This window comes from Oncorhynchus nerka, linkage group LG4 (genome assembly GCF_034236695.1).
Source record: "Oncorhynchus nerka isolate Pitt River linkage group LG4, Oner_Uvic_2.0, whole genome shotgun sequence".
Lineage (NCBI taxonomy): Eukaryota > Metazoa > Chordata > Actinopteri > Salmoniformes > Salmonidae > Oncorhynchus > Oncorhynchus nerka.
This window is the reverse complement of record NC_088399.1, coordinates 42,629,416-42,641,529: the sequence shown is the minus strand read 5'-3', so window position 1 is coordinate 42,641,529 and position 12,114 is coordinate 42,629,416. Positions and strand designations below refer to the sequence as shown.

Below are 12,114 nucleotides of genomic sequence, written 5' to 3'. Positions count from 1 at the left end.
GAGAGGGGGAAGGAGAGAGCGGGACAGATGGATAAGGGGATAGAGAGGGGGAAGGAGAGCCGGGACAGATAGAAAAGGGGATAGAGAGGGGAAGGAGAGGGCGGGACAGATAGAAAAGGGGATAGAGAGGGGGAAGGAGAGAGCGGGACAGATAGAAAAGGGGATAGAGAGGGGGAAGGAGAGAGCGGGACAGATAAAAAAGGGGATAGAGAGGGGAAGGAGAGAGCGGGACAGATAGAAAAGGGGAAGGAGAGAGCGGGACAGATAGAAAAGGGAAGGAGAGAGCGGGACAGATAGAAAAGGGGATAGAGAGGGGGAAGGAGAGAGCGGGACAGATAGAAAAGGGGAAGGAGAGAGCGGGACAGATAGAAAAGGGGAAGGAGAGCCGGGACAGATAGAAAAGGGGATAGAGAGGGGAAGGAGAGGGGCGGGACAGATAGAAAAGGGGATAGAGAGGGGAAGGAGAGAGCGGGACAGATAGAAAAGGGGATAGAGAGGGGGAAGGAGAGAGCGGGACAGATAGAAAAGGGGATAGAGAGGGGGAAGGAGAGAGCGGGACAGATAGAAAAGGGGAAGGAGAGAGCGGGACAGATAGAAAAGGGGATAGAGAGGGGGAAGGAGAGAGCGGGACAGATAGAAAAGGGGAAGGAGAGAGCGGGACAGATAGAAAAGGGGATAGAGAGGGGGAAGGAGAGAGCGGGACAGATAGAAAAGGGGATAGAGAGGGGGAAGGAGAGAGCGGGACAGATAGAAAAGGGGATAGAGAGGGGGAAGGAGAGAGCGGGAGAGATAGAAAAGGGGATAGGGAGGGGGAAGGAGAGAGCGGGACAGATAGAAAAGGGGATAGAGACGGGGAAGGAGAGAGCGGGAGAGAGAGAAAAGGGGATAGAGAGGGGGAAGGAGAGAGATCTGGAGAAGATAGTGCTGTTACTCTGAGCTTGATGTTGCTCTATATTCTATTGACTAGACTGCGAGGGCCCGGCAGATTGGGTAAGAGTCGGGGTCTTTCATTTTGTCATGTGGTTTCTTTTTGCACTGGAGGGCTGGTTTCATTCCCTTATATTCATTATTTCTTGCGCTCTGCAAGTTTTTGAATTTGAGAGTTTTGTTTGTGTGTGTGTGTGTGTGTGTGTGCGCGCAACAACATTGAATTCCTTGATGCTAGTTTCTGATCTCCCAACCCTACAGTCAGACACAGTGGGAAGAGAGAGGGAGCGAGGGAACAAAAGAGATGGAGAGATAGTAGGAATGAAGGGTGAAAGGAGGCTAACACAGTCTTTAATGACTTTCCTGGCTTTTCTTCCACCGTTCCTGTGTCAGGGTCCTTGGGCCTGGGTATAGAGTGGGCCATGGCCCTGATGGAGAATAGTGACTGCCCTTGTGTTGTTATAAGCCATTAAAATAAATATGGAAATGAATGAACCCATCACTCAGCACAGCTCTTCTCTCCTGCCTGTCGGGCTGAGTGCTGACTACTCAATCCATCCACACACACCTGTGAGGAAAAGAGGTCACAGCTAGGGGTTAGAGGTCACTCAGGGTTTACTGCTACTCCTCAATTAGCACCAGATCAAGAGCTGAGGAGAGCGAGGAGTGATTTAGCGCCTACGGTGATGAAAAGCAGACACACTGCTCTGGACACAATCACAATCACAATCACACACACACACACACACTAACCTGGTCACATGGATGTTTGAAGGCTCCTCCAGCCTTTATTTTCTGAGCGATCAGCTCCAATCTGTGGTTGAGAGAGGGAGGAGATAACATTTGGACATTAGCTAGAAGAGACAGATAGATATCCACACAGGCACTATTTACTACTCAGACTGCAGCAGCGTCTGTCAGGGGGACCTGGCAGCGTCTGTCAGACAACAAGGCTCCAGCATGTCCGCACACCAGAGAGAGAGAGAAGAGAGATTAAGGGACAGCGAAGAATTACTGATGATGCTGATAAACCTTTATGCCATCTCTCTCTCTCTCTCTCTCTCCCTCTCTCTCTCTCTCTGTCTCCATATCTCTCTCTCTCTCTCTGTCTCCATATCTCTCTCTCTCTGTTTCACCATCTCTCTCTCTATCTCTGTGTCCGTAGCTCTCTCGCTCTGTCTCTGTCTCTCTCTATCTCTGTCTCCGTATCTCTCTCGCTCTGTCTCTCTCTCTCTATCTCTGTCTCCGTATCTCTCTCTCTCTGTCTCTCTCTCTCTATCTCTGTCTCCGTATCTCTCTGCTCTGTCTCTCTCTCTCTATTATTGATGTCGACCGGTTCAATGGTAAGAATAGAACAGTTCTGGAGGTAATAAATGGAGAATTGGCTTCATCTCTCTCTCTTTAAAGAGTCGATAACTTAGCCAGAGTTTGTGCGTGTGTGTGCTCTCCTGTGTGTGCGTGTGCGCTCCCCTGCATGTGTAATTTAAGACAGTATGAGATGAAAGACAGGTGTAATAACAGGGAAGCTGTCTGCAGCTGAACTATCCCAGGAATGGACTAAACGGGGCCAAAAGCCTGGGGTCGTCGTCGTAAGATCGGCTGTGTGTGTGAGAGAACGTTTAGCCTGGCCTCCTCCTCCCTCTCAACCCATGAACTCTGGTTCTCATTTTCTCTCTTCTCCTCTGCTCTCCCTTCCCATTCCCTGGCAGTAGAGTCAGCATTAGCTGCATGTGGTTAGGCCAGCCAGGCCGGTCCTTAAATCCTGTCTGCCTGGGAGGAATCCCAGAAACTTCCTGGGCTTTAAAATGCACTTGTGTAAACATTCCAGACTATCAAATGATAGGGATGCCACAGTGTGCAGAGTGGTATACAATAATCCCATGCAAAGATGATGGTAATAACACACTGTTGCCTTGTTGTATGTCCACCTCTCCCTCTCCCTTATTCCTCTCTCTCTCTCTCTCTCTCTCTCTCTCTCTCTCTAACCCTCTATCCTCCCTTTTCCACTACTCCCTCCCTCCCTCTCTCCTTCTCTCCCTCTCTCTCTCCCTAACCCTCTATCCTCCCTCTTTCCACTTCTCTCTCTCTCTCTCCCTCCCTCCTCTATTTTTCTCTGCAGTGAGAGATGATGATGACTACATGGGATTGGGTGATCTCCCAGAGACCTTCCCCTCGGACCCCCCGGAGCCCCTCCCAGTGTTCCTGATGGAGCCCGAGGAGGCGTACATCGTCAAGAACAAACCTGTCAATCTCTACTGCAAGGCCACGCCCGCCACACAGATCTACTTCAAGTGTAACAGCGAGTGGGTCCACCAGAAAGAACACACAGTGGAGGAGAGGGTGGACGAGAACTCTGGTCAGTGAAACTACCAGTTTGAATGTGTGTCTCGTGTGCTTATCTGGGTTAGAATATGTGTGTGTGTGTCCTGTGGACAACATTTTCCCAACCCAGGGGAGGGGGGGGGAGGTCCAGCGGGTAGTAATCAACCGGGACCAAACCTTTATCCATGAACAAAATATCAACATGGCTGAGGTCAAACAGATGAGACACACGCACACACACACGCACACGCACACGCACACACGCACACACACAAACAAACAAACAAATTCACACCCTACGGTTACTCAGTTCTTTCAGAAAATCAAGTAAAGTAATTATTCATTATAATCCCTCCTAGAAAACACACACCCTTACTGACACACACACCCACACACACACCCTCACTGACACACAGCCTCACTCACACACACACACACACACACACACACACACACACACACACACACTGACACACACCCTCACTGACACACAGACACACACCCTCACTGACACACACACACACACACACACACACAACCACGCATAATGAGGACAGGATTTTTGTAGCATAGAGAGACAGCCTTGTTAAACTCAAAGAGATGCTATTGTATAACAGAAGCCTATAAGGCCACAGTAGCCCTGTGACATACATACACACTGCTGCATAAGCTGAGGCTCTGTCTGAGAGAGTCCAAACTGGATCATTAAGACTGACACATAACAGAGACAGAGACGGAAACTAGTCTCTCTCTCTCTTCTCTCTTTCTTCTCCCTCTCTCTCTCACTCACTCACTCACTCACTCACTCACTCACTCACTCACTCACTCACTCTCTTTCTTCTCTCTCTATTTTCTCTCTTTTTTCTCTCTCTCTCTTTCTTCTCTTTTATCTCTTTCTTCTCTCTCTCTCTTCCTTCTCTCTTTCTTCTCTCTTTCTCTCCATTATCTCTTTCTTCTCTCTCTCTCTCCCTTCTCTCTTTCTTCTCCATCTCTCTCTCGCTCTCTCTCTCCCACTCACTCACTCACTCACTCTCTCTCTTTTCTCTCTCTCTCTCACTCTCTCTCTCTGTGTCCTTATCTCCACTCTTTCCCTTTTCTTCTCTCTTGACTGTTTCTCTGTACATCGGTCAGTATCATTATCAGAGTCACAGAGACAGTGAGAATCAGGTTTGATGCTAAACCCTTATGTCTGACGCGACTCCTCCACACCTCACCCCCACCCTCACCTTCCCCCCCCCGCAGCAGCCGGACACATGGTTCATACACACACCCTGGACAGGACATGTCGAAGACATCAGACCAAGTGTGTGTGTGTGAGCAAAGCAACCATGCAGACTGTCTGTTGGAGTCTACTGCTTCGGGCTCCACAGCCATTACAAACAGCAGCCATCGGCTGATTGGCTGCATTCAGCTGCCGATGGGGGAAATGGACTTCTTTCTGTTGCCAACAGGTAGCAATCACACAGCATTTACCCTCTTTAATCGCAGGGCTCAGAGACACACACATCCCTGCACTCACTGGATCACACCTACACATAATCACATCCCTGCACCTGCACTCACAGACACTCTGTTCCCCCTCTGTCATGTGCATACACACACATACTGTCTTAAAGTAAACTGAAACCAGGGTTGAACATACCTCTTCTAAAACACACACCACACACACGTAGAGCTACCGGTGCAGAACAACAAATAGTCAATAGTCGTTTTGACATAATAAAAAAACACCCCCTCGTCCACAACGTGGGTGGTGGGAACAGACAAAGTACCGGATTGCCAGACAGGGTGAAGTATGGTGGGTGACGCCGCTACGCTGCACTGCTCACCCAGGCCGCCGTGGTTACCACGAAGGCCTGTCTGAAACCACCTGGAAACGTGGGCTCTGGTACGGCGCTTCAAGACTCCGAACCGTCTCGGCTAAGCCCTGCGCTGTGACTGTTGTGTAACAGACACCCAACGTAAATAACTTTATGCGCTCAACTGAAACTGTGCCAGCTCAACGCCACACATCCAAAGTCCTTGGGAGATGTGAAGGGCGAGTGGAGCGGGCTAGTGTTAGCTGGAAGCTCCTAGTCACAACCCAGCACCAAGGCGGCAGCTATTACAAGGTTATCATGCACTCGGATTAGGCAGGAGTGCATCCCGGCAGCTGTAGCTGCCACTGAGCAGCAAGGAGCCACTCTGCTCACCCCGAATGTGTAGGAGGCTATATAAGGTGCCCTAAACAGTCTGCCTAGCGACACCCTGTCTGGCTTACCGCAGCCAGAGGGAGCCCCTAAAGTATGCGGTCATCCCTACCCTGCTATACGGTGCGAAAGTCCTGGAACACATACTGTGTTACAACAAACCCTGTCCACAGGATGGCCATCCCTGACCCACTAGGATGAGATCTGCAGGTCACGGATCGGCCTGTTCTGCCATCTCTGGACCCACACCACAACCCAGACCCCGTGATACCTGGACAGGAAACACACTCAACTGCAAGGGATCTCAAAGGAAGTGTGTCTGTGTGTGTGTGTGTGGAGTGTTTAGTCCTCCTTCATGTAGAGGTTGAATGGTGAATCCCAGAGTGGAGAGGCTGTTTCTAACTGAAGTCTACTGCTTTGGGCTCCACAGCCATTACAAACAGCAGCCATCGGCTGATTGGCTGCATTCAGCTGCCGATGGGGGAAATGGACTTCTTTCTGTAGCCAACAGGTAGCAATCACACAGCATTTACCCTCTTTAATCGCAGGGCTCAGAGACACACACATCCCTGCACTCACTGGATCACACCTACACATAATCACATCCCTGCACCTGCACTCACAGACACTCTGTTCCCCCTCTGTCATGTGCATACACACACATACTGTCTTAAAGTAAACTGAAACCAGGGTTGAACATACCTATTCTAAAACACACACCACACACACGTAGAGCTACTATATATACCTGTGTAGATATGAAAAAAGAAACTGTCATCTTGACATGAGGCTGTAGGATTTTGAGCTGTTGTGAAGGAAAGTTTTGCGTTGACAAAGAAGAGGTTGCCATCGTGGCACAAAGCTTGTCTGGTAAAAGGAAACCAACCCACACACATGCAACCACACACATGCAACCACACACATGAAACCACACACATACGGCCGCACACATACGGCCGCACACATACGGCGGCAGGTAGCCTAGTGGTTAGAGCGTTGGGACAGTAACCGTAAGGTTGCTGGATCGAATCCCTGAGCTGACAAGGTACAAATCTGTCATTCTGCCCCTGAACAAGGAAGTTAACCCACTGTTCCTAAGCTGTCATTGTAAATAAGAATTTGTTCTTAACTGACACACTCATACAACCACAACCATACACTGCATTCCCTGCACCAAAGCCCACAGGCAGTGCACATACATTCTCTCGCTCTACAACATGACAGTAGATTAGAGGAGAGAGGGGGGGATTGAGAGGGGGTGATGGAGAGAGAGACTGCTAGGGAAAAAGATGGAGAGAGGGACTGAGTTGGGAGAGAGCGACGATAAATAGAGAGCAATGGAGAGAGACGGAGAGAGTTCTGGAAAGAGGGAGAGAGCGAGCGAAGGAGAGAGAGAAGGAGAAACGGGGTGTGTTGTTGTTGTCAGTCAGACAGCAGGCTCCAGCCAAAGCATTTCTGTCTCTATCTCAGTGTAGAAATAGAGGCAGCTGGCCTGCTGCTGCTGCTGCCTCTCCTTCCTACCCAGACTGAGGAACAGCATCATTAGTGCTGTGCTCCACCATGGCCCTGCTGTAGAAGACGTGCGGCGCTGCCTCACTAGAGGAACACCCACGCTAGAACTGCACCATTCATCTCACCTCTCAAACGCTGGCAGGGAGTAAACTATACTGTTGTTTTTGTGTCCTTACCAAATCTTCATTTACGTCATGCTCGGATTTGAGTTTGATTGATAGATTTAGTTCAGGGGGTTAGGCTAGTATAACATTTTAAACAGGGTTTTTCTGCGCCCCGAAGACGAGGATGAAATCTATTTCAATTTCATCTCATAAAAACTATAGCTGCCTACAGATGTACTATCTTAACGCTGCAGCAACAGGAAATGCGAATTATTATGTGCGTTACGATTAATAGATATTTTTGTACGGGTTGGTACATTCTTTTGTTGTTGTCAAGTCTGAAATGTTTAAGTGGAAATTACAACCTTTTAGAAGCTTTTTTTAAACCTTGAATACACTACAAGTTGAGAGGTGGGCCTGTGCTGATCTCCAAGCTCTAGTCTCCAATGAGCTGTAGGCATCGATCTGAACAAATGAGCCCAGAGTTAATTATATGTATGAGCAGCGTAGCTGTGTAAGACACACTGGAGACACACAGCTCACCATCCATCCTGTAAGAGTTATGTCTGGTAGCATCAAACAGGAGTGGTGCTCTTCATTTGGGGCCCCCAACCCTCCCAGGGCCTGCTGCTCCAGCAGCCTGCATGCCAGCGAGTGATCAATAAAAGGAGCTAGCGTTAATGATGGCATTAATAATGAATCATCTCCATCGGTCCATCCAGAGTCCCATGCCAGCTATCGTTTAATGGGACAGATTGGAGAATCATTTTGTGTCAAACTAATGGACAGTCAGAGGGTGTGTGGGAGACAGGGTAGCGACATCTCAGGCCACTGATCACTGTAGAGATATCGGTTGCAGTGGCTTGTTTGCGTGCCTTCTGTTCCCAGAAGTATATTTCAGCCCTGTGTGTAGTCAGTACTGTAATGATACCATATCACATTTTACAATACATAGTAAATGTGGTTAGTAGTTCTAGCTAAGTAAATGTATGATGTCAGGGTATGAGGTCACTATCTGATCTCCAAGCTTAACTGTTAATCTCGCCCCCTGATCTCAGTCCCGTCTGATGTCACTAGAAAGATGAGGCATAGAGCTTGCTTTAGTAGTGGTCACAATGATTCACAAAGGAGACCGATAAGCAGCTTCCCGTTTGGATATCACATTATCATTTGGATATCACATTGTCCTTTGGATATCACATTGTCCTTTGGATATCACATTGTCCTTTGGATATCACATTATCCTTTGGATATCACATAGGATATCACATTATCCTTTGGATATCACATTGTCCTTTGGATATCACATTGTCCTTTGGATATCACATTGTCCTTTGGATATCACATTGTCCTTTGGATATCACATTGTCCTTTGGATATCACATTGTCCTTTGGATATCACATTGTCCTTTGGATATCACATTGTCCTTTGGATATCACATTATCGTTTGAATATGACATTGTCCTTTGGCTATCACATCACATTATCCTTTGGATATCATATTGTCCTTTGGATATCACATTGTCCTTTGGATATCACATTATCCTTTGGATATCACATTGTCCTTTGGATATCACATTATCGTTTGGATATGACATTATCCTTTGGATATCACATTGTCCTTTGGATATGACATTATCCTTTGGATATCACATTGTCCTTTGGATATCACATTATCGTTTGGATATGACATTATCCTTTGGATATCACATTGTCCTTTGGATATCACATTATCGTTTGGATATGACATTATCCTTTGGATATCACATTGTCCTTTGGATATCACATTATCCTTTGGATATCACATTGTCCTTTGGATATCACATTGTCCTTTGGATATCACATTATCGTTTGGATATGACATTATCCTTTGGATATCACATTGTCCTTTGGATATCACATTATCCTTTGGATATCACATTATCCTTTGGATATCACATTGTCCTTTGGATATCACATTGTCCTTTGGATATCACATTATCGTTTGAATATCACATTATCGTTTGAATATCACAATATCACGCATTTCACAGACCAAAATCAATTGCTGGCATCGTATATGTAATGATGAGTGTAAATGATCCTCTTTCTCATCAAATCAAAGTGTATTGGTCACGTACACAATTTAGCAGATGTTATAGCGGGTGCAGTGAAATGCTTATGTTACTAGCTCCCTAGCAGTGTAGTAAGATGTCAAAAGTGCACAAATAATTTAGAAAATGAAGAAATCTTGAAATGTCGGAACGAATCCAATGAACAATCCAAATAGCAGTGAATGTGTTCTATGTGTATATACAACGGATGAATTTACACACCAGTTATACTAAGAATGATATGTATAGCAGTAGATATATTAGAGTCAGCTATGTCAAGAATCCAGTATATAAATAAATATGCATTGTGTATAAACAGTGTAACTAAAATGCATTGTACAGTAGTAGAAATATTAGCATGAGCTGCGTTGAGAATACAGTATTTAAATATACAGTATTTAAATACATAGAATTGCAGGAATGTGGCTTCCAGACCAGAGCCCAGGATGTAAATGTATGTGCATGGTGTATGTATAGACAGTATATGGACAGTATATGAATAGAAAAGGTGTGTACAGTAGTAGTTATGTAGGATGAGCCTTGACTAGAATACAGTATGTACATATGAAGTGGGTAATACAGGATGCAAACAGGAATTAAGCGACCGGTGTTCTATGTCTATGTACATAGGGCAGCATTCTCTAAGGTTCAGGGTTGAGTACCGGGTGGTAGCCCGGGTGGTAGCCGGCTATCATGTTGACTGGACATGGTGATTGCTGTAAAGACGAGTCCAGTCTGTCAGTCTATTCTGACTCAGCGCTACAATTCCTGATTGTCTTGACTGGACATGGCGAATTGACGTAGATATGGGGGTGTCTTTACTTACTCAGTCTAAATATCAACATATGGATGCCGCCTGTTCTGTGTGGACATTAAAGCCTTCCTCAGAGGCAGGCACTACTGGGATCTTACATACTACTTATTCTGCCACACTTTCCAGCCATGGAGAATACGGGCCCTTTTTATAGTTACCCCTATTGATTTCCACTCTGCTACTCTGTGTGATATTCTCCCAACTTCCTGACCCTTGACCCATCTCTCTAAATCTCTGTACAGTAGCTCTCTCTCTCTCTCTCTCTCTCTCTCTCTCTCTCTCTCTCTCTCTCTCTCTCTCTCTCATTCACACACACACAGAAACTCACAGACGCCGGCACCCACTGGCACATGCACACACATTCAAATGCACACGCAAAGGCTCGTACACGCTCCTGTACACACACGCAGGCACACACCTGTGCGTGCACACACACACACACCTAAAGAGAGGTTCAAGGACTCACAAAGGCGCGTTCACACACACACACCGTGTTTGCTGCCAGAATGGCGGTAGCTTTGCCTCTCTCTCTGCCTGCCTGTCGGCCCACAGTGTAAATGTTGTATGAGTGCTAAGCTGTTGTGTACGACGTCAGTGTGCTGGGTGTCTGTGTGTCTGTACAAAGAGACTGTGTAAAGCTCCTGAACCTGAAGAAATCAGCCATGTGTTTTCCTCTTCTCTCTCCTCTCTCCTCCTCTTCATTTAGAGGCTACCCGTACGCTCCGGAGAAATAGAGTTGAGAAAACAGAGAGGTGCACAGCTCAGGAGGATTCTTACAGTAATGGATGGGAGTGTATGGGGAAATAGGGCACCGTAAAAGTCCAATTACTAGCCCGGCCTTTATTTGCTTAAATCATTGAACACAACAGTTGCTGATTAGAGACAGGCTTCTATTTGAGCCAGGCCTCTATTTCCTTAATGCACATAGCTTTTGCTCATTTGCATAGTTAATTGTTTAATTCCAGCATTCACTTCCAGCATTTTTAATTAATTTCTTCATTTCCTGCACTAATGCGTTATCATTCATACACGGTGTCACGTTTCTTTCGTCTTAGTATACCTCTATTTCGAGAAAAATAAAACATTTTCCTTGACAATAATTGTTCTCCTGTCTGTACTGTACCTGTTGTTGACTGTTTTTGTGCTTGGCAGTTAGCTAGCAGTTCTCAGCTGTTAGCAGCTAATGTCTAACAGTTTCTTACTGGCGATAGAAACAGATGATTGCCACAATATTTTGAGCCATTACAGAATAATTTAATGTAACAAATCAAACATTAAACCTTTGTAAACAATTAATGGTCATTCATGGTAACCTCGTAAACCAGTAATTTACTCTCTGTAACGGCCGTTGTTGGTGGAAGAAGAGGAGGACCAATGCGCAGCGTGGTAAGTGTCCATATTGATAATTTATTATCATGAACACAAAACAAAATAACGAGAACGAAACGAAACAGTCCTGAACGGTGAATACAAAAAACACTGAACAGAAAAGAATCAACCCACAACTCAAAGGTGAAAACAGGCTGCCTAAGTATGGTTCTCAATCAGGGACAACGATTGACAGCTGCCTCTGATTGAGAACCATACCAGGCCAAACACAGAAATACCAAATCATAGAAAAACGAACATAGACAACCCACCCAACTCACGCCCTGGCAATACTAAAACAAATACATAACAAAAGAACTAAGGTCAGAACGTGACACTCTCAGCGTTTATTTGAAACGTTTTAAAAGGGACAGGTGGCTATTTGAACCGCTGCGTTTACATTCAAGTTTTACGGTAGTTATCATAGGGGATAAAACCCACCAAACATCTACCTATCAAATGACCCTACCTTACGCTCCTCTAGTCTCTAACCGAATTCAGTGGAGAGTGGTGGGGTTGGCTGTTAACCCCAGCTCAACTTGTTTGTTAGGAGAAGAGAGTTTGACAGGGAGGTGTAGAGGGCACATGAGGTGTGACCAGAGGGGAGAGGAGGCAGAGGAACAGTTTGCATGGTGGATTATAAAGTGACTCTCTGGCTCAGTCTGCCCTCTCTGCCCCCACCTTATTACAACACAGCTCTACTCTCTCTCTCTCTCAATTATAAGGGTTTTATTGGCATGGGAAACATATGTTAACATTGCCAAAGCAAGTGAAGTAAATAATA

General features: G+C 46.1%; 1 protein-coding gene across 1 annotated transcript in view; it reads left to right on the top strand.

The window, feature by feature from the left end:
* The window catches only part of unc5cb (unc-5 netrin receptor Cb), a 188,768-nt gene that overhangs the window by 102,219 nt on the left and 74,435 nt on the right, over positions 1-12,114 (top strand). Inside the window, exon 2 of the mRNA XM_065017547.1 lies at positions 3,047-3,283. Coding sequence (XP_064873619.1) covers positions 3,047-3,283 — 237 coding nt within the window. The remainder of the gene's footprint in view (positions 1-3,046; positions 3,284-12,114) is intronic.